The following is a 22,354-nucleotide window of genomic DNA, read 5'->3' as shown; positions in this document are numbered from 1 at the left end:
TATTGAAATTGAAAAGAGAGCCACCCAGGCCTCCCCATCCAGTCTCTGATGGTCCCACCATCCACAGCAGATCCTCATTTCTGCTGTGGGTCAGATGGAGTGAATCAGAGCTTACTTGTATCAGTATTGAGACTCTCTTGTCCTTTAACTCCCTCTGTAAACTCGTCTGTGATCCTGCACACCAAACATTTATTCCTGTTATAGTTTCTGCTACCTATAATCTCAGTCCACTTCCATTCAAAAAGTGAATTTTGGTGATTGTGTTCCCTTGCTGCCGTTGTTCCAGTTCCTCCGCTGTCTTCTAGCTCCCGTGCTCCCACATCTCTCCCTGCCTTTCCCTTCTTCTTTCATTCCAGCCCTCCCCCCTCTTCTCCTTCCCTCCATCTTCCCTCTGGGGAATTGGCGTCATTGCACTGATTACTCACACGGTGGTCGCCATGGCAATGCTGCCGTTGTAACAGGCTACAGGCATGCGTCGAGCACAGAGAAGACACAGATTAGCAAGCTGGTGATGAAGAGTACAAGTTCTGCTTTTGTGTAACTTAGTTTTTTTTTCTTTCAGAGAACAGTGAAGCCATGCAGCTTTGTCTCTCTCGATCTCTCTCTCTCTGGCCTGGTTTCCCTCAGTGTCTGAACGAACAGTGAGACTTGGGCTGGCAGCCATGGAGGAAAAATGCAAATATAGGACAAGAATATATATTGGAAATTGTTGGTTATTTCCTGCAATTCTGGACTGTGTAAAGCTATTTGAAGAACACAAAAAACAAGCAGACAAAAATACAATACAAAAATTACCAACAACCCATTAGCTTTTTTTGTGAACAAATAACAAGTACAAAATACAACTGTACAGTACAAACAACTACACAACTCATCATCTATACACTACATATACACCCATTATTCATCTTCTGGGCATTGCTAGTCACTCTTAAGAGGATACAGCATACACACACTCCTTCACTATCTCAACACATACTCCAAATCCATACTGCCTTGTGTAGGCCAATCCAACTAATCACAGCTGTTTCTAATCACCTTGATTATCAGTCCAAAGAAACATGCAAAAAAAACATGCAATAATAACAACAAAACCATGCAATATGAAAACTAATCAAACCATACAAATGTAAAAAAATATATCTAAGTTCTAATAAAACCCAGATTGGAGAATATATCAAAACATGCAAATGTCCCACTTTGACATAAGTACCAACACATTACAGCTATTAGAGATTAAATAATTACAACAACACCAATTATAATAATAGTAATAATAATAATAATAATAATAATAATAATAATAATAAAAGAGATATTGCACGTGCGTGTACCAAATCAGGTGTCCGGGTCCAAATCGGGCACTGACAAATGCCGGGTTTCCCGGAAAGCCGTGAATGCAGCATGTAGCCCTGGAACCAATCAGCAGGCGAGACGCGCTGACGTATCGTTTTACGGTTACATGTCTGATCTGTGTTACATTCACTCTTATGGAGGACGACCTCCCTTATAGCGTAAGTATTTTTCTTTCTTTGTGATAAAGTACCCACTCTATGACGGTAATAACAGAAGCTGTCACTAAGACGCGAGGAATTGTTTGGGTTAGTTAGTTAGCCTGCTAGTTAGCTATGTCCGTTAGCTACCTCTTAGCATGTGAAAGTAATGTCCAGGTCCAAAACCAGAAAAGACGTCAGAGAAGAGAATAACCACTCTATACTCTGTGCTCCTACTCTAATGACTCTTCGAACTGAAGGATTGGATGAATGTGAATGCATGACCCAGCTGAATTACGACATGAGAACATTATTTAAACAGTTGTGATTTGAATCTCTCTGTTGTAATATCATCCTTCCGGAACACAGTCATGATGTCAGGCCACAGACTGCTCATCCTGTACGGGAGTCAGACCGGGACGGCCCAGGACACAGCCAAGAGGATCGCCCGGCAGGCACAGAGGAAGAGGCTCCAGGTCCAGCTGTTGTCTCTGGACATTTACAACGTGGTTAGTGGATTAAAAATGTTTAGATCCTTTTATGAACTATGATAGTAGATCTCACATATTGCACATGTGTTTCTCTGCGTACATGTGTGTGTCTGCTCTCATCAAACAGGCCAACTTGATCTCTGAGTCCCTGGTTGTGTTTGTTTGTGCCACCACCGGCCAAGGAGACCCTCCAGACAATATGAAGGTAATAATCACAACGATGTCACCACAGCATTCATATCACAGAATATGGAGGAGTTTAGGACTGCATGGTACTGAAAAGAAGTCACAAAAAACACAACATAAGTTCTAAACCGCATCTTTTGTCTGTTTATTAAAGAACTTCTGGAGGTTTGTCTTCAGGAAGTCTTTACCCGTTGGATCTCTGTGTCAGCTGGACTGTGCTGTACTCGGCCTGGGGGACTCCTCCTATCCAAAGTCAGTCTTTAAACATGAAGTGTACATTTGCATCGATTTGTAGTCGGCATAAGAAAATCTCTATCCTTTTACTTTTGTCCCTAGGTTCAACTTTGTGGCTAAGAAGCTTCACAAGCGCCTCCAGCAGCTGGGTGCCAGTATGTTGTCGCCTGTCGGGCTGGCGGATGATCAACATGACCTGGGGTAAGGAATGAGAAGGAGGGAGGAAGGAGGCTAAATCCCCCACCTGCCCTTGACGCCTCAAACATCAGATCTCCTTTCCTTTTGTTGAATCAGAGCCGATGCTGTCATCGACCCGTGGCTGTCATCGTTCTGGAGGAAAGTTTATACTCTGAATCCAACTTTAGCTGAAGTTACCCCGCTGAGTGACGATGAACCGTAAGTATTCAAGCATTTCTCACTGAGCTAACACCTGATCTGTATTTACTTACATTGAGTATTTGTCATCCGTGGATCGCAGCCTCCCTCCGACTTTTGTGGTCCGCTATGTGGATGAGATGAAAGAGGAAACGGACAGGAGGCTAAAGATCGACTCAGCAAACGACGTACCATCCCAGCTCCGCCCCTTTCCTGCCAGGGTGCTCTCCAACACGAGAGTAACCGATGTCTCCAACTTTCAGGACGTGAGGCACATCGACTTTGACATCAGCGGGTCCAACATAGAGTAAGAAACCTTCCGGAAACAGATGCTTTCAATTTGACGATGCTTGTGATGTAATGTGTGACCGGTTGCGCTGTCCGTTCAGCTTTGCTCCGGGTGACGTGGTGATGATGTCGCCCATGAACGCGGCAGAAGACGTGGAACAATTCTGTCAACTTCTGAGATTAGATCAAGAGGCGCGGTTTGTCCTCCGAGCCACAGACGCCACTGCAGGTCTGTTTGCTTCTTTGCGTGAAAGTAAAGAGTTAATAAAAGAAAGCGTCAACGACAATAACAAACTCACATCACGCATCAGTTCCAGACGGGCTCCCGCAGCCGTGCTCGGTGCGCCACCTAGTGGAGAGGTACCTGGACGTAGCCGCCGTGCCTCGCCGCTCCTTCTTCGAGTTGCTCTCCACTTTCGCCTCCAACGAGCGGGAGAGGGAGAAGCTGTCCGAGTTCAGCTCAGCAGCGGGCCAGGACGACCTGAACGACTACTGCAACCGCTCCCGACGCACCGCCCTGGAGGTGAGAAGGAGAAGTGACGCCGAAGTTTACAAGTTCTGCGAGTGACGGGAAGCTCTCCGCCTGTTTTCTGTACGGTTGAATACGTTGTTGCTCTTGTTTGCCACAAAGGTTCTGGAAGATTTCCCACACACAACTGCAGAGCTGAAGGTGGACTACCTGCTGGATCTGTTCCCTCAGATCCAGCCTCGCTCCTTCTCCATCGCCTCGTCCCTCAAGGTTAGCTCATCTTCATAAACACCCTGAGCTCAGTGCTCTTCCTCAGGCCGACACGGTGGGAGTGACACGTTGTCTTCTCACACACAGGTTCACCCGGACAGGCTGCAAATCCTGGTGGCGGTGGTCCAGTATAAAACCAGGATGGTTAAACCAAGGAGAGGCCTTTGTTCCTCCTGGTTAGCCTCTCTGGACCCCACACAAGGTCTGTGAGCATCTCCAACTAACTGATTTCAGGTTAATTTCAGTTTAGTTTGGTGAGTTTTTGACCTTTCCTATTTTAGTTTTTGCTTTGGTTTATTATTATTGCTTTTATTCTATTTAGATTTAGTTTAAGCTTTTAAAAAGGTTAAAAACGGCACAAACGTCATGATGAATAAGGGGAAGCAAACTTTTAATAAACATTAGAAACCTAAAGCATAGAAAAAGAAGACAGTTTTTTAAGAGCCCGGTTTTGCTCGAGGTTTCTTCCAGTTAAAGTTGTTTATTGTCTCTGGTCTGTGTTGCAGGAGAGGTGTGTGTTCCTCTGTGGGTGAAGACAGGAACGCTGAAGTTTCCAAAGGACACAGCGGCCATCATGGTGGGACCTGGAACAGGAGTGGCACCGTTCAGATCGGCTATACAGGAGAGAACCGCCGAAGGGAATAACGGTCAGAAGCTTTCCTTTCTTTTGTCGCCGCTGTGTCACCGTGTCTTCCTCATCCTCATCCTCAACGTCCTGTTTTTTTAGACAACATCCTGTTCTTTGGCTGCCGCTCGGAGAAGAAAGATTATTACTTCGGCACGGAGTGGGAGGACATGATGAGAGCCGGGCAGCTCACCGTCTTTACGGCTTTCTCACGAGACCAGGTCAGTCTCTCTCTCGCTCTCTGTCTCTCTCTCTCTCTCTCTGTCTCTCTCTCTCAGGTCGTTCATCTGCTTGTGTGTGTGTTTCTCCAGGAGGACAAGATCTACGTGCAGCACCGTGTGAAAGAGAGCGCTAAACTACTGTGGGAGTGGATCACCGATAAACAAGCTTGTTTCTACATCGCAGGGTGAGTTCAATCCACCCAAACCAAACCTCCTGTCACTCTAAACTTCACCAGGTTAAAAGGTTAACCAGGCCATGATATCAAAGGCGCTCTCCATGGTGTTGTGAGCTGTGTGTCTTGCTTTAACATGCCTTATATCCAAACGGAGAGGCGTGGCCCTCTGCCACTAGAGGGCCTCGTTTACTCCCAGTGGGACAAAATGTGAACCTGTACCTCCGAGGTGATGGTCAAGTGACTCACGTCCTGCCTGTCCTCTCCTCCCTGTCTTTAATATTCTTGTAGGAGTGCCAAACAGATGCCAGCTGCCGTGTGTGATGCACTCAAGGAGGTGATCGAGCAGGAAGGGGGCGTGTCTGCCAAGGAGGCCGAACACATGCTGGAGGCCATGCAGCGGACGGGAAGGATGCAGAGCGAAACCTGGTCCTGATCACATGACCTCACACCTTCGACATTCACACTCGGCAAGAAGGAAAACCCGGGGCGGCTTGTCGGACTCTACATTCTGTGGATCGAACCTTTTTCCTCCTTTTGAATGGATACAATGCCGTTAAAGAATCTATTGTTGTCCCACAAAAAACACAGCACCAAGCTATCATTTCCTCATCAGAAACAGTAGAACCTTCAGCGTTCTGTCTTCTGGCTTCACATCGTACCTCTACAGTCAAGAAAACATTTCTACAGTTGAATTTGAAGAGTAAAATGGTTGAAATGTCTCTTTTAAGGAAGGAAGAATTTTTGTCTATACTGCATGAAAACCCTGAGATGGCAGAAAGCTTTGAAAAGTGTTAGATTGACCTGTTGGTTTATGATGAATGATGCAGTATTTTACTTGGGTTCGGATCAAAGGCGACACAAATCAGTGGGATTTGTAAAGATTCAACATGATTTCTCATTCTAAGAAAAGAAGGCATGTTTTTTTTTTCCACAAATCTATTTTGCACATTCCACATCCAATAAAATTATCTATTCCCATTTTGTAAATCTCTTTTTTCCCATATTAATAATTTTCCATATGAATAAGTCGATGGTTTTTCACCTCCAGGAAGGATCTCGTGTTTTGTTTGATGAATGTTTGAATTTAAAAGGATTATTTATTGATTCCGTAATTCCATATTTTGTAAACTCCTTTTGCTGCCAAGACTGAACAACCTGTCCTCAAATGTACCCTAAGTTTTTTTTATTTAATCCCACAACTCTGTGTTAAACTTCCTCCTCAGTCTGACTCACCTTGACCATGACAGGAAGGATCCACACCGACCCAAGGCCTCAAACTCACCATGGCAACCTCCACTCTGGATCTCAAACAGCACTGACGGAGCAAAATGTAAGTTTCCTTTCAAAACTTGTCAACTGTGGTTTGAGGCACTCTGATCGACAGCCTGATAAGTAAACAAATGAATCCTTCCAAAATCCTAGATGCCAGTTTGCGCAGTTATAAAGGGGCCTGAGCGACTGCAGTGACAGCTGCGGCCAGTAGGCGGCAATGTTGAGACAACAGCGTTTCAAACCTTCCGAATTGCCATTATAAATTCAAACTCACAACCTTTTAGAAGTGGCGCTAACCACAATGCCACCAGCTACTCCAAAGAGAACAGCAGAAATGACATTGTAACAATAACACACACGTTTGTCATAAGAAAAAAGTTTGTCAGCGTATCTGGCTCTGGAGCACATTACATCTTTAGATGTTAATTGACGCATACGTCGTGGGGGAACATTGTCGTCTTCCTCGGTGGTTTATTAGTGAGAAGTGAAGAGTAACACACCGCATCCAGAGTTTCCCTGAGCTAAACCAGTCCGCTCAGCGTGCTCCACCCCCACCCGCTGGAGCAATCAGGGCTGCATTCCAAAGCTCTTATTTCATCATTCCTCACTCTCTCCTCACACAGAAACCAACCTGTTCCCTCCAGCTCACCGTCCCCTCGCTTCGATTTCTTCGAGGACATTGTCTCTTTAAATTCCTACATCTGGACCAAGGATGGAAAGAAACGGACTAAAACTGAAAGAAACATGCAAATAAAACATTTTTTGTAGATTCAAAATTAAAATAAAACTGAAATAAGTGACAAAACAAAGTAAAGAGAAATATAAATCTTCCTCGCGTTCTGCTTTCTGGGCTTTCAATGGCTCTATCAGCTCTCCCACGTGTGTGTGTGTGTGTGAACGTTTGGGACTCAGAATACCTATGAAATCAAAACATGCTGACAGGACATGTTTAGAAATAGCCCCATTTTTACGAGTGCTTCAGCTTGTGCTCAGTAAGAGGCGGTCTGGCTCATGTTGACTTTCTTCATCATGTAGTTTCATTCTTGACAAAAGCTCAGCAATCTCCTCCGTAAGAAGACAATCAATGAAGAAGAAGAAGAAGACACAACAGGAGTCTCCATGTTTTGAATGTATTTTTATGGCTTGTCTTGAGGGTTTGCATGGTTCATTCATACCAACGTTCATGTTGTGTGTGTGTTTTCATCTCTCACTTTCTTTTCGGAGCAAAAAAAATGTAAAAACCCAAATTAGGAACTAGTCAGTCGTATATAAAATTGCAATAAAAACATTTAGCATGTACCAAATACCCCACAGACAGATTTAATTAAAACATCCTAGGAATAATTCAGTCAAAACCATTACACCAGAACTCTGAGTGAGCTGAAATGAAATGGAGAGAACAGACGGGCTGTGCAGATTGTTCTTGTTCTTCATCGGGTATATATATATATATATATTATAAAACAGACTAATAATTTATATTCTGCTTTTATCGTATAAATAGAGAGCAGCTCCAAACACACCGACGTTCCTCAGTCCCTATGTCCTCGGATCTTTAGTGGGAGGAGCAACTACAACAATCTGAGAAGATGAAGGTGAGGTTATGAGAGCGTTAGACTGTATCCGCTGTGATCCCCGTCTGAACCTGTGTCCTGCGGTAGAACGGAGGAAGAACGAGGTGCGTCCGGGTGTCTTCCTCCTCTTATCTGAGAGCCAGTGTGTGCACTTGGAAGAGCTCCTTAGGGAAGTTCATCTCTTGTTCCTCCAGGACGACCTGCAGGCCGGCCTGAGCCACCAGGGTGCGGACTATGTCAAGGTCGCGGCAGACGCTGCTGTCCACCTCGTCTGGGACCACGCCCTCGTACGACACATTGTCCTTGATGACGATGAGGCCGTTGGGCCGCAAGGCACTTTGGCACCGCCGCAGAAACTCTACCAGGTGGCCGTCCGTCAGGTGGCCTGGAGGGAGAGGGAGAGGGAGAGGGAGAGGAGAGAGAGAGAGAGAGAGAGAGAGAGAGAGAGAGAGAGAGAGAGAGAGAGAGAGAGAGAGAGAGAGAGAGAGAGAGAGAGAGAGAACAGAGTTGACCTGTCAGCTCAAATCTAGCCACATCACTCTCAAAGAAACATCTAAACATGGAAGGAACTCACCGATAACCCACTGGATCCAGATGACGTCATAGCGTCCGAACTCGGGCACGAACTCTTGAAGGCCGGTGCAGAAGTATTTCCCCACTCGTTGGCCTTCGTCGCCCAGGTACGTCTTGGCTTTGTCCAGAAACTCCTGCGTCACGTCCACCAGGTCCACGGTGTTGAACAGAGGCAGCAGGAGGCGCTTGGTGATCCTCCCGATGCCGGCGCCGCAGTCCAGAGCACAGCCGGCGCCCGTCTTCCCCTCACCTTCCTGTGGCGCAAAGAAAGAAGCTCAAGGGACTCACTCAAAGCTTGGGAAATCCCGTTTGTGTGTGTTACTGTGCTCTTACACCCAGGAATTTCTGCAGGAATGCTTTGGATCCACGGATGTCCATGTTAGAGATGTTGCCATAGCCTCCTAACATGCCGTCCACAGTGGGGGGGATGTCCTTCCAGTAGTCCTCTGCGTTGGAGTAGAAGCTCGCTCCCTTCTCTGCTATGTCCCCCATCCTGCCCACAGCACACACACATGCACAGCTTCAGTCACAGGGACGCGTTGGGCCAGGTAACATCCCCTCTAGAGCTCCCAGCATGCAGTGCTACATGTACATTGGAAATTACATCATAGCGAGGAAGAAGCACAAGGCTGAGATAGAATTATGTTAGCACCTGTTCATCTCTCACACACACACACACACACACACACACACACACACACACACACAGAGCCCCGTGAATGCTACAAACGGCTCCTTAAAGTGAGACGTTCCATACGATCACTATGACAACCTGTCCATACACTTACACCTACTTACCCTAATGCTAATTATACTGCTGCTCTGTTGTATGAAGCTTAATTTTAATACATTTAAAATTTAAAAACAACAAAAGAGTTCCAGCGTGACTGACCTGCCCGGGCTCCGGCCACAGACGCGCCTGTCGCGCTAACAGGCAGCTGAGACTCTCGGAACCGCTCTTTGCTATTTGCGGCCATGTGTCGCCGCTCTCCTGCGTCATTTCCTTATTTGGTTTCTGCGAGAACAAATTCTAACACCGCCCCCTGCTGGTGAATTCCGAGACTTAAGAATGTTCAGACGGTTAAAGCAACACTATGACATTTTGAAGCCCGCTAGCGTCTACTTGTTAGTGTGTGTACACATAGGTTACTGCCGTAAAAGTAAACAAACAAACACTTTCATTACGGTCGAATGAAACATTTACGTTATAAGAAGTGAGGCTGTTATAGGTGGACCTTTAGTTACTGACAAGTAGCGCCTCTCGAGAAGAAATAACTACATTGAAGCTACTTCATGGTGCAATATGAAATATTTGTGACCAAGAAGAGTGATGCATCCTGGGATACGTTGAAGGGAGTGTGAGAGTTGAGCGAGAGTGTGTGTGTTCCCGGCAACAGTTACGATGTTGCTTGTGATTGACTCTACCCTTTATGACAAGTACGGGTCCTATTTAAGCAGTCACACTCCCTTTGTCTCCTATCACATTGTGACAATATGTTACTAGGAATTAGGAATCATAAGACTTGCATGAAGTCACGTGGTTATACGAGAACATTGATGATGCTGGGCTCTTGCAGGCTCTCCCATTGGTTAGGTTGAGCCTTCTGCCCTCTGCTGGACGCCGTCTGTACAGGTTCCAATGACTGCAACCTTCCAGTGATGCTCAAGTGAGACACAGACAAACCTGTCCACTGCAGTATTACACTGTACTTCATGTCCACAACAGCATTATACTGTAGCTCTGTCCACTGCAGTATTACACTGTAGCTGTGGCCCTTATTTCATGGGGAACGTGCCTGTGTCCCTGGCGTCTTCTACCTCTTCCTCTGTTTTGCCTTCCACCTCTCAGTCTCACTCCTCCTTTCTAAGAGCTGTTGACCCTGTTCCTTTCGTTGTTCTTCCATTGTCAGATATTGTAACACTATTGTTCTCAGTCTATATATGTTTGCCAATTGAAGGTTCATGAGATGCAGCTATGAGCTATTTTAGAACTCGATATAGGAAATAACTAAGCTGATATAAAAATATAATATAAAGTTTTCTCTTCCTGTTATTAACATTCTCCACCAGTAGGGGCGCTGTTCACAATAGCGCCTTCATGTTGTTGGCCTCCATGGTAACTGAAACTGCTGCCCGTCAAAGGACAGGACTTCAGTGTCGACTGGTCACCGGAGTAACTCCTCATTCTGTGGCTGTAGTAAGTAAACAACCGAGGAACTAGTAAATAGTAATAATAATTAAACTTTACAAACTTGTTTAGCCAACTTTTCTTTAAAAGGGCAATTTATTGGCATTATTAATTGTATTTGTTATGTCATTCCAGAGCCTTGTGTAAGTGTCATAGCTGAGTTTAGGCAGGTCAGGGTAGAGAACATGCCAAAACAACTAAACAAAGTCAAATGTATCTGTGTTTGCTATCACTCTGTCAAAGGAAAGCAAAATGTCCGTCCTCAAAGGCTCCGGACTGCACTATACTGGAAGGAAAACAAAGGAAGGTGCCCATGAGGAGATGTTGGCGTTTACCAAATACCAGCAGACTTGGGATCTTAAGACTTCATGGCTAAAGAGCACCGACCGCCACATCCTGAAAGGAACTATCAGGCGGCAAGTCAAAGATGCTATGAACCAATATGAGATGAGCCTGGAGGAGAGAAGGGCAAGGTTTGTCCGTAAATCAGGCCTAGAATTTGACATTTTATCAACAAATGCATGTAATTACTGTGAACCTTCTCTCTCCAAGGCTGCGTAGGATGTTGGAGGCTGAAGAAATGCAACTTCTGGAAGAGATAGATGCCAAGAAGGAGACTTCATTGGAAAGAAAAGCTAAAATGCAAGAAAGAGCCAAAATGCTAAAGGAAAGAAGGGAAACTGAAAGGCAGCAGCTGGTGTCACACAAACTGGATCAACTATTCAGGTACGTGCTGTAACGTTACATGTTCAGTGAAAGTCTCGTGTGTGAGTTTTGTTTTGTGTTTGACGTGCTTGAGTGCCTCTTGTCAGCGAGCGGTGTGAGGAGCTTCGGACTATCCAGACCAAACGCAGAGAGGAGCAGGTGTGTGTGGAGCGGGCTGCACAGTTGCAGACACAAAAGGAACGACGGCAACTCCAACAGTATGAAGAGAAGGTGTTTGCCGAACTGTGGCAAGCTGACTGGCAAGCGAAGGAGGAGAGAGAGAGCCAGCAGCTACAGCAGCAGCAGCACAAGAACATGGAACAGCAGGATCTCCTTAGGACTCAGATTGAAACTGCTGAGGGACAGAGACAACAAGACAAACAGCTTAAAGAGGAGGAGGCCCAGCTCCTGGTATGGACTGAAGTGATGAACTTTGTGGTAAGCAAAGCATCCATGAAGTATGGCTAAGTTGTGTTGTGTACTTCCATCTTCATCAGCAGGAACAAAGGGAGCTGCTACGCCTGGAGGAACAGCGAGAGCAGCATCAGAAGCTCGGGGCTCAGGAGAAACGGAGACGGCAGCTGGATCAATGTTTGCGTCTGAAAATGAAGCGTCTGGCCCGGGAGCAACAGGAGGAGCTGGCACTGGACATGAGCATCCTGCAGCACCTCCTCAACCAGGCCACCGACGAGAAACAGGAAGCTGCTCAGAGGAAGGTGAGCAGTTATAAATCAGACTAATCAGACTTTAGCCCAATACAAACATTTATTACATTACATTACATTACGATCATTTGGCAGACGCTTTTATCCAAAGCGACTTACATTACATTATATTACCACCCTTCGCTGAGGGGGGAGCAATTGAGGGTTCGGTGCCTTGCTCAGGGGCACCTCGGCAGGGACTCGAACCGGCAACCCTCCAGTTCTTAAGCGGAAGCTCTACCCACTCGACTACTGCCTCCCCTACAACGATTCCGCCAACAATTATTATATGTATTATATGTATTATAATGACTTTACTTGACAAAGAACCAACAAACTGTGAACAGAATGAGTAATTCTCCCTGAACTCTAAGCTTTTATAAGTCAGGTAATAATATAAGAAAATATTAAATAAAAAATAAATGAAATATAAATTAATATAAATATAACGAATAGATATTAAATTGTGCAAAATTATTGGTGTGTAATTACATAAAATACAATATTATCTGAATTATTATATGTACTTACTTGAGAAAAAATACTTCTAAACTGTTACAGTACATGTAAGGAAAGTAAATCTCTTCATTTCCGCCTCTGGTTGATATTTGTAATGAATGCATGTTTGGCCAGCAGATGGCGCCAGAGTGTCAAGCCTATATCACTATAAAGGTGCTTACAGAAACTGAATGAATGGCCTTCAATGGTGTTCAATCACGGTGGTGCAAAATGTGTGTTTGTGTGTGTTTTTGTCAGATTGAGTTGCACGAGGAGCAGCAAAGGTACAGACAATACTTGGCTTTGGAGCTGGAAAAGCAGAAGAGACAGGAGGAAGAGATAGATCATCTTATAGAAGCCGAACTGGAAAAGAACTGGGCTAAAAGGGACAAACAGCGGCAAATGCAGGGGCTGGCGAGGAACAATCTGATGAAGGAAGTGATGGAAACACGCAGCCTGCAGATCCAGCAGAAACGTAAGGAGAAAAAGTAACCTGTGTGAGAACGGAATGTTATTCGAGTCCTGTTAAAATATGTATGTGTGTGTGTCTCTGTGTGTGTGTGTGTGTGTGCTGTAGTGGATATGAACAGACAAAAACAAATCCAGTTGGCAGAGGAGAGGGACGAGGTAAACAAAGTCTCTGAAGAGATGAAGTTATTGGATGAGGAAGAGAAAAGTCGGTAAGTCTCAAAAAGTCTGAGAAATCCAACACACAAGATCATTTTTTTGCTTTTCTTACATCATTTGTTATACCGGGGATCACTTCCAAGGTCTGTAGCCTTCGAATAGACCCTCATAATCAAAGTTACATGTATCTTCTGGAATCCCAAAAAACCTGTTGTCAGAAATGTACAAAGTTCAGCAAAATAGATTAAGTATGGGTTTAAATCTGACTAGATACACTTGAATGATCGGTGGTCATTTGTTGCAGCAACAAACAAACATCCCAAGCATACCAGGCAGACCTTTTGGCCCAGATGATGCACCAGCAGCATTTGCAGTGTGAGGAGAAAGCTGAGGCAGAGAGGGAGTACCAGCAGGGTCTGGACATGCAAGAGCAGCACAATAAGAGAAAGCAGGAAATCCTCTCCAGACCCACTTCACACACAACTGTCACCCACAACTTTAGGAGAACAGGGGGATCCAGGTTTGGCAGCGCACACCCGTTTCACTGAAATGAGATGATACACACATGTGCGTCACACATGAATTGACGTATGAAGGATGATTTTTTTTTCTCGGAATTAAATATTGATTTGGTGTTTGCTGAAATAATAATTAATTAATGAATAAATGTGAATAATAAGGAAAAGAAATTGCTAATCTGTGCCTCTGCTGTTTGCTTACTGACAGAAAGCAAAATACCTGAAGTTTAAATTGAGTTTTCTATTCATTACATCCAACATGCAAGTTAAATAGTTTGACAGATTGTGGCGTGGGTGGAATTTTAGACTAATTTTGAATGACTATCTCTTTCCTCTTCCAACGGCATCCAGGCCCACATGAGAACAGCTAAAGAACCTTACAAGCTGCTTAATCCTTCATGATACATGTAGGTTGTATTGAGTAGCTAAATGAACCCTACAGTGAGATCATCTGGAAAGTAGGATTCCGTTTGTCCTGCAGATGTTGCATCAGAAACTAATGCGATTTTGCACAATGCTTACATAATCCCCTTATTTTTGCCAACAGGATTCATTATCCTTGTGTAGTCTGTCACTGGGTATTTTGCAGTTTAAAAACACATTTATGCAACTTGGATACGTGCATACAGTACATATAACACAAATAAAGTAACAATAACAGTAACAGTAACAATAACACCTTTTGGGTAATACAGCGTTTACTAAGGTGGAGGTGGAAAGCAGCATTGCAAAATGTCTTGCGAAACAATTAACAATTAGTTTGGAAGTATTTGTAATTTGCCCTAAATTCATTTATTTAGATTGAATTTAACAGTTAAGTGTGATTCTTTTCCTGTAATGTTTGTAGTATTTATTTCAGGTAACAATCAGGTGTGCAGGAGACAAAGTTCTATTCAGACTCACTCATGCTCACAGATCAGCAGCTCCCTAAAGCAGATATGACACACAGATAAGCACTGTGTGACTGATGTGACACATGTGACACATGGCTTGAAGCATGAGGAGCCAACTGACAGCCAACATTTCGTAATCACAGAAACAAGGAAACAGGTCATCAAACAGGAAGAACACCTCATAGTAGAGCATCCATAGAGCCACAAAGTTCAATCTATTTTTAGACTATCAATTAAAAGTAATTTACAAAAGGTTTTGTGGGTTTATTAGGTTGCTTGTTGGCCTAGATACTAGTTTGTCCCTGTGATTGTGGCCTAAGGTTAATGCCTACAGTGAGAGAACTAGCCTCCTTTCAGAATGGCAAGCAGGTGGATTCAGTCAACACCCCATACCAATAGAAGGAGTGGTTTGGGAGTGGATGCACTGATAGGAATAATGTTTTTGCTCAGACAAGTCTGAGACATTGGTTAGTAAGACGCTTGGCGTGTGAAGTTCGCAACATGGAAGTATTCCTTTAAAAAATAAATCATACGGATCTACAATTGAAATGTCCGAAAGGAGGATGGGAGACTTTCATCTGTATGTTAAGGTAAAATGAATTCTGAATTCAAAAAATAAATGTCTAACACCTTTCATAGACAGTGATGAGCAGGAAATGAGCTGTGTAGTGACAATTATTGTCAGACACAATGTCAGTGATAAGATTTCTCTGCTTTAATATTCTCTTGGCTTCGTAGGACTGTGAAAGGTCTGGCATGGGCCAAGAGTTAATTTTCACTTTCACAACGGTTAGACTCAAGATTTATTAATATAACTGATTGATTGTACAATGGAACTCTTAAGTACAGTATGCAAGGTTTTGACAGACACCAACACATCTGCCAAAATCTCCAACTAAACATACACACCTGAACTAAAGAGGAAAGTACAGATTTTGTATTACTTTTCTGACTTTCTGACTCTTTTCTTTGTAATTAATTACCTGTGTTATATGTACTTTGCAATGCCTTTGTTTTCAGAATGTCTGGCTTTGTTATTGTTCTAGTATTTCTATGTTTCATTCTTCAGAAACTGCATTTTCTAGGAGTTGATTTCCAGTGCTGAGCGTTGCCTTGAGATGCGCATTTGAAGTTATATCTCATGTATTTGGTAGATAAGTGGATCTCTGAATGTACTGGGGGCCCGACTGAGTTTATAGGATATGTTGCAGTACTCCGGTCGTCCACTAGGTGTAGGTGTAGAAACCAGGCTATGGCTTTGGAAGCAGCTTTTAAGGGATATTTTGCAGTACTCGTATCGTCCACTAGGTGTAGGTGTAGAAACCAGGCTGTGGCTTGGGAGGCAGCTTTTCCAGCTCGGTGTGTGGACAGATTCCCACTGACTCTCAGGAAGTACATGGACGCTTCTTCTTCGTTTTCTACTTTTTATTTTATTTTTAAACTATGTCGTCGATAACACCTTGTGGATTGTAATTACATTATTTCAAACATTTTTTTACTTCTCTGTTGAATTGAAGTTGCGCGTAATTGAAACAACATTGCCGCGGAAACACCTGTCGTAACCAGGAAAAGGGGCTCTGGGTAGCTCACCGCAAACTCAAACGTCAACACCGAACAAAGTGAACCGAGCGCCACTGGACACCTGTTAGCCTGGATAATATGGTGACCGCGCAGCGCCATCACGGGCTGGACATGTTTTAAAAGATACCAACACCGAGAAGAAGCTACAGTCATGTGTTTTTAAATGGGAAAGACTGTAGTTTAGCGTTTAGTGACGGAAGACGAGTCAGAGGATGGCAGTGAACGAGTTGTACACAAAGGTGAGTGGGGAGTTGCTTCTTCTCTTCAGACTTACGCATACAAACACACACACTAACCTGCGACATTTTCTTTGTAACTTCCCGTAAAGTAGCGTTGGAGCGAGTAGCTTGGCCTACCTGTGACCCGGTGTTGTGTTGGGCGGACAGTAGCCGAACTAATGTTGTGTTTTTGTTTTTGCTATTGTCACGCAGGCCTTCATTGTTTCCTTTATTCATTGTCTAGTTACAGCTACAGTAGTTGGTTTGTAGTAGTTGGTACTGTTTGGTGAGTGTTTTTTATTGTATATATAATACAATATATTCATTCATACACACACACTATATTTTATTAGAACGACGTAATTTTGCTAGTTGAACTTTTACTAAAATGATAGGTGTCTTGTGGGTTACAGAGCTGCAAAGGTTACCAAAGGAAATTGAGACATGGAGAGATGACTCCTAAAGTCTCTCTTCAAAATGAATGACCTAGGGCTGGTTGTGCGTGCGTGTGTGTATGTGTGTGCGTGTGTCTGTCTGTCTGTGTGTGTGAGAGACTAATTAACAAATCTGATTTATAACTGCTATCAATTAATAAAAATGTGTCCCATCAATACAAAACCTGTCCACTAATAAACTAAATAAGTGAATTAAGCTTCACTGATCATGCCCTCTTATCATTCCATACATTTTCTTTACATAAAGGGAAGGTTTGGGTAACACAGTGTATGTAAATAGAGTGTGTATATACGTTTTTAAAGTTTAAACCTGTCAGCTTTTATGGTGTGAGGGTGGTTGTTTGCCTGGTTCGCAAAGTTGCTTATGTTTCAACATTTACACAGTGGTTTGCTGATGACTTTCAGACTTTAACGTCTTCATCCACTAGGGAGTCACAATATACATAGTTTTGGTGCATTAGCTGCAGCTTTGTTCAACATTGCTGTAGGTTGCAGTTTGCCTGAGACAGTTGGCTTTTTAATACTGTATTGTTTTCCACTTTTAAGTATTCGAAAATATTAGTACTGAACGTTGAAGCGATGATCTAAAGCTAAACAAAAGGCTTCTGTCATCAATTGAATACACAGGATTACACAAATCTTTTAACTCAACAGCTCTATCCAACTACATGTCAAAGAGAAATTCAAATCCTATTAGAAAAACAAGCCTTTTGTGATTACACTGTTGGTGATTATTGTAGATAAAAGTTAGATTAAAAGCCCAACTTCCTAATTGTTGGATCTAAATAGGCCTAATAGGTGTCTGCTCCAAACTCTAGCCTCCAAATACCTTTTGTTGCGTGTGTGCGTGCGTGTGTAATACCTCAGGAGGCAAATTAGTTCTGCGGGAATGACATCACTGAAGAGTTGTGGAAGACCTGCTGATGGCTGGTGGTGAGACGTGACAAAGAGGAGACAGACAGACAGGCACACCCATTCCTAAACCATCTTATGTGTGTTGTATCATTGTCTGTCGAATGATGTCTACTCTGCTATACGACGTCTATTGAACAGCACGCTAACTCAGTGCTTCATTGCAGCCTATTGGTCACAAAAACATGCTGAGGTACATTTATCTACGAAATACAAAAGCTATTACTTAACCACCTAGAAAATGCAGTTTTTGAAGACTGAACCGTATTGGAAAGACAGAGTTTGAGCTTTCCCCCTGCATAGAGAGTTAGGAGGTGACTCCATGCTGATTGGACCAGGATAGAATTCTTTGATTGTGACTTAGGTCGTTCCAGGTGAAGGAAAGTTTTATAGTTTTATAAAAATTGACCTTTGTCTGTAGTTTTCTCTGTTGGTGTTCAGAGCTAGAATTGTGTACCTGACATGTAGTGAAGTTCTCCTTTTCACCAGAGAGCAAAGCAGATCAAAGTTCCTCTGTAAGTCTTCTGGCTTCCTGTTGGACGCACCCAGTTTTCACCTGAGGCTGATCTCATTGTGCTGACACACTGAAAGGTGGAGACTTCCGAGTTCTATAGAGGAAGACTGGAACATGAGTCACCTTACTCAGGGATTCCAAAATACCAGTGAGCAGGTTACAAAAAGGGATCTTTAGGGAAAATTCAGACACACCTGTACAGCAGTTTCACTCCCCCCTGTCCCAAAACAGCACCAGTTACTTAGACTAGTGAAAGGATTGTGAAATAGCACTGCTTATTTGTTGTTATATATTGTTATTCTGCACTTTTTTGACAATGCAGAAAGTTAGGAGATGCTTCCTTTTTTCTGTGTGTCTGCGATACCGTGACTTCTTCGGCACACTTGTCTGTCATAAACCAGTAGAGCAGCTTTTTTCTCTGCTATTCCTCTTCCTCTACCGTCCACCTGCCTCCCCACCTAGATATCTGAGCCGACACATCACTGCTGTTCCTGGTTGTAAGGATTCTTTTAAATACCGCGATCAAATTCTTTCCTTCAAATCTGTAGCTCGAGCTTGGCCTGTATCGTGTTTGAATCAGCCTTTAGCCTTATCTTTGTCCACAATGTGACACAGAATGTTTTTCTTTTTTCCATGCATTACTGTCTACTGGAATAGTGTTAGACACAATGGACAGATAGGATTATACTGACATCACCATTCTATTAAAGTCCACTGGGTATTGTGAAATGGAGTCAGAGTAATTGTATGGTGTTGGGGCAAGAATCTTGCAACCATTGGGGTCTTTCTGTGTTTTGTATACAAACTTGCTGTAACAATGCAGAGTCGTCACTCCTTTGTTGCCCTTTCTCATCAAGAACAGAAGTCTTCATTTAAAGTGAAATTGAAATTCAGGGCCCGAAGGAGCAGGGGCGTTACCATCTGTGTGAAATAAGAAGACTTTAACTAAACCCACTGTCTGTTACACACGGGTCCAGCTGCATTGGTAAAGCCAGGCTTTAGAAGAATTTTATGATATTGTGTTTAAACAAACACAGTAGTAACTTAAACTTTAACAGCCATCTTGTGAGCACTTCAGCTTCCTATTCCTGCTGCTGTTGTAAAACCTTTTTACAAAATGCTTGTGTATATATGTCCTGATCGAGGTCCACTTATGTGGGTGACCACAAAAACTGCTGGTGCACTTAAACTTAGGCCTACTCTTATATGTAGAGAGGGTTTCTGTCCCCCGGACCCAATCTGGGAGATGGTTCCACTAGAGAGGAGCCTGACAACTGAAGGCTCTTCCTCCTGTTGTACTTTTGGAGATACTAGGACCACAAGTTGTGGGTAGTAGAAAATGTGAATGATTGACTAGTGTGATGGTTCGCTGCTTTGTTACCCATAAAACACTGTTATCAGCTGATTCAGTTGATAACCAAATGGCTTCACTTTATCAATATTCTGTGATTTCTTGTATGAACAGCCCTCTCCAGGTCATGGCCACACTGTACCATAATACAAGCTTCATGAACATAGCATTACAGCAGTGGACACATGACACCTAAGCACGTTCCAGAGAATGCTATCGGCCTTTTTGCTGTTACCTTCTTTTTGACACAAACAGAGGAAGTGCAGACTCTGTGAATCCTTCTCATTATGGGCAGGGCACCTCTACCACCCTCAACTCCAATCTCAATCTCATCAATCATTAAACCAGAGGCTCACTTCACTTTTTAAACCCTGACGATAAAAATGTTCGAATAGTTTTTCAGCACCAGATCTTCTTCCACCTAATTTCAGTTTTCTCCTTTTTTTTGATGGTGGCACTACAGCCAACATCTAAACTTAGAACAATCATCTAGTGCAAGACACTGTGTTCATTAGAGCCTTCACCTCACAGGACCGTCTTCATGGTCAAGTGAAGTACAATATTTAATGGAATGCAGTCTGGCTGCTGTCGTGTCTTCACTGTGATGTGTCGTGATAGAAAGGTGTCATGGTTGTCTTGTATATCCGCCTTCCTCTCTCTCTTTGCATGACCACACTCATGCACTCAGCACCACAAAGTTGACACCTGTTTCTCCTGCTAAATAACAGGTGCAGATCTACTGTGTATCTGATGGAGCCTCCATTCCCATTCCCCCCATATTTTTGAAATCATACATAAAAAAAACGCTTTTCTCTGGCAGATATTGACAAATCTAAACTTAATTGCAGCCAAGAAGCATTAGAGCTGATTGCTATTGGCGAGCTCTCCTTACTGCTAATTTGGTTGTGGTCAAAAGACAGAAAACAGGGATCTTTTATTTCATCTTTTCTCCTCCAAATTAGCCAAGTTAGTTTTCATGAAGAAGGTTGTTAATTATCTTACAATTTTATTCAACCATTCTCTTTTCAGCACACACTGCATTTGGCGTGTGATGTACGGCAATATTTGAGCTTTGTCCTCATTGTCCACACATCCTATGAAAAGGCTCTCTGTATTGTCGCTGTAGCCTGACAGCTTCCTTTTCTAGGCCATAGAACATATTTCATCTTAATTTGATTTCTTTTTCTCCCCCTACAAGCTTTGTAAACAAACAATGTGAATTAAATTTGCATATGCCTTCTAGGTTCCATAATCACTTTCTCCAGCAAACAATGGGGGTAATTCATAAAAAAAATCAGAGTAACTACACAACACCGTGCCAAATATGTGCCTTGATAATTGCAGCTCATTCATAAAGCTTCCTTGGTGTTGTAACATTACCATATTATTATGAAGGGCAGAGCATCTATGAGCTGTTTGCATTTTTTGACACTTGCTGGATGCATTCTCTAGAGTTCAGACGTAGTGTGTACTGCCTGTGCTTTTGTGTGTCTGTGGTGTCGTCACATGAAGGCACAGCGGGGGTTGGGAGGGAGGGAGCAGGCGAGCGTAAGAGAGGTTTCTTAAATTTGCGTCCTTCCTAATTTAATGGTTTAAGTTTTGCACCATGAAAATGGTGTTTGATATTTAAAAGGTACAACTTAAATACAAATGTTTTGTGAGTGGAGTCTTTAGAAGCAAATGCTGTTTGAACTCAGACTAGGGGAATGCTGAATTACCCCGGCCCAAGCATTTGATGACAGCCTGTAATGACGAAAACGCTGAGACAGAATTAGGTCACAACATTTGTGTCAATGTGTGTTTTATGAGTAGCCTGTCTGATATGCAAATGAGGGAAAAGCTAATTACAAGACAAACGCTAAAAGATGGCGGGGAGGGTTATGCATGACCTAATTTTCCCTTAATGATTCTCCAGCACTGTGGTTTATGATTTAACCACGCGTGATCCAAACTTGCATTCCAATCTGCAGCTGTCTGAATTCTTTTATGGCAAAGTTTGTAATGGTCCAATTTATTTCCTGTACATTTTAAAGGACTGGTGTTCAATGCAAACAAATGGAGTTACACAGCACACAGCCAGAGTGTTGTGTGGGAAAACATCATGGATTGATAGGCAGTCAATACCTTGCTGAATAAGCCTTTAAAATGTGATTTCTTGACTACACAATAGCATATTTTGATGGATAAACATTCTGAACAAACAAAATTAATTATGTTAATTGATTGTAGAAAGTTCCAGTTTTGCAATATCTTACTGAAATACTTGGAGCAGCCTGCTTATACTAATACAATAATACACTATATTACTGTTGAAGTTTTGTGATGATACTATGTGGTAATAGACGGGCAAGCCTGTGCTTTCCCATTCAAATGACGTTGTGGTTTCAGTGAAACAGATTTGCATTGAAGCAACTAAACACAGAATCATTCAATGCAACCCTTCCATTAGTCAAGTTGATCTTAATGTCTTGTTGCCTGTCTTTCACCTCTAGTGCCAGATATAGATTAGATATAGAACCTTCTGATGAAGTTCTTAATAAGATAAATAGTTGTGTTCTTGTGCTGGTTGCTGGTTGGCGTCAGTGTGACGACATACATCACAGTGACATACAGTAAATGCCTCTTAATGAAAGTTAAACCATTCATTCTGTCTGACGATCATTCCTATAATTACATCCTGTATACTGTATTTCTTCACGGGCAACGCAGAAAGGGTTCAATAGGACACGTCTGCCTTGGATAGAACATTATGTAACAGATGTAAATGGCTTTCAGCTGAGTGTTATGAAAGCCAAGGAGCACTAAACCCTAGAGGAGGACCTACTGGGTTGCCTGTATACCAGGTCGTTAGGCAGAAGATTCAAAACACCTGTGATACTAATTAACTAAGAAATTAATCTGCTTGAAATATGACTACAATCCAACTATTTACTATCACTTAAA

General features: G+C 43.0%; 4 protein-coding genes across 7 annotated transcripts in view; 3 read left to right on the top strand and 1 right to left on the bottom strand.

The window, feature by feature from the left end:
- The first annotated feature begins 1,349 nt into the window (after positions 1-1,349).
- On the top strand, positions 1,350-5,800 carry ndor1 (NADPH dependent diflavin oxidoreductase 1). Its single transcript, XM_076164339.1, has 15 exons — positions 1,350-1,514; positions 1,863-2,002; positions 2,112-2,189; positions 2,325-2,422; positions 2,507-2,605; positions 2,699-2,800; positions 2,883-3,086; positions 3,169-3,296; positions 3,379-3,590; positions 3,699-3,806; positions 3,894-4,008; positions 4,313-4,453; positions 4,534-4,652; positions 4,743-4,837; positions 5,117-5,800. Exons 2-15 carry the CDS (start codon positions 1,865-1,867, stop codon positions 5,259-5,261), a joined length of 1,782 nt encoding a protein of 593 aa, XP_076020454.1. The 5' UTR covers positions 1,350-1,514; positions 1,863-1,864; the 3' UTR covers positions 5,262-5,800.
- A 1,420-nt stretch (positions 5,801-7,220) lies between these two features.
- On the bottom strand, positions 7,221-9,245 carry ntmt1 (N-terminal Xaa-Pro-Lys N-methyltransferase 1). Of its 2 annotated transcripts, none has more exons than XM_076163945.1 (4): positions 9,046-9,245; positions 8,581-8,740; positions 8,249-8,501; positions 7,221-8,059 (listed from the first exon to the last, which is right to left on the bottom strand). In XM_076163945.1, the coding sequence occupies exons 2-4, from the start codon at positions 8,737-8,739 to the stop codon at positions 7,803-7,805; spliced, it is 669 nt and encodes a 222-aa protein (XP_076020060.1). In that variant the 5' UTR covers position 8,740; positions 9,046-9,245; the 3' UTR covers positions 7,221-7,802. The 2 variants fall into 2 exon arrangements, with proteins under 2 accessions (XP_076020060.1, XP_076020061.1); XM_076163946.1 differs by having other exon boundaries at positions 9,140-9,245.
- A 1,100-nt stretch (positions 9,246-10,345) lies between these two features.
- cfap53 (cilia and flagella associated protein 53) lies at positions 10,346-13,527 on the top strand. Its single transcript, XM_076163641.1, has 8 exons — positions 10,346-10,444; positions 10,679-10,908; positions 10,988-11,161; positions 11,248-11,551; positions 11,638-11,856; positions 12,601-12,817; positions 12,920-13,022; positions 13,274-13,527. Exons 1-8 carry the CDS (start codon positions 10,346-10,348, stop codon positions 13,515-13,517), a joined length of 1,590 nt encoding a protein of 529 aa, XP_076019756.1. The 3' UTR covers positions 13,518-13,527.
- Positions 13,528-14,816: 1,289 nt separating this feature from the next.
- Positions 14,817-22,354, top strand: part of myo5b (myosin VB) — a 30,711-nt gene continuing 23,173 nt past the window's right edge. For 2 of the 3 annotated variants that reach the window (XM_076164301.1, XM_076164300.1), the window contains exon 1: positions 14,817-14,970. In XM_076164301.1, coding sequence (XP_076020416.1) covers positions 14,929-14,970 — 42 coding nt within the window. In that variant the 5' untranslated portion in view covers positions 14,817-14,928. Of the gene's footprint in view, positions 14,971-15,733; positions 16,201-22,354 lie in introns of those variants that run through there. The other variant, XM_076164302.1, reaches the window with a different exon arrangement.

The sequence above is a fragment of the Genypterus blacodes genome, unplaced genomic scaffold, assembly GCF_046128005.1.
Source record: "Genypterus blacodes isolate CSIRO-AG114 ecotype Tasmania unplaced genomic scaffold, CSIRO-AGI_Gbla_v1 ptg000133l_1, whole genome shotgun sequence".
NCBI classification, from domain to species: domain Eukaryota; kingdom Metazoa; phylum Chordata; class Actinopteri; order Ophidiiformes; family Ophidiidae; genus Genypterus; species Genypterus blacodes.
Note: the sequence above shows the minus strand (reverse complement) of the source record. Positions and strands in the feature narration are given on the sequence as shown.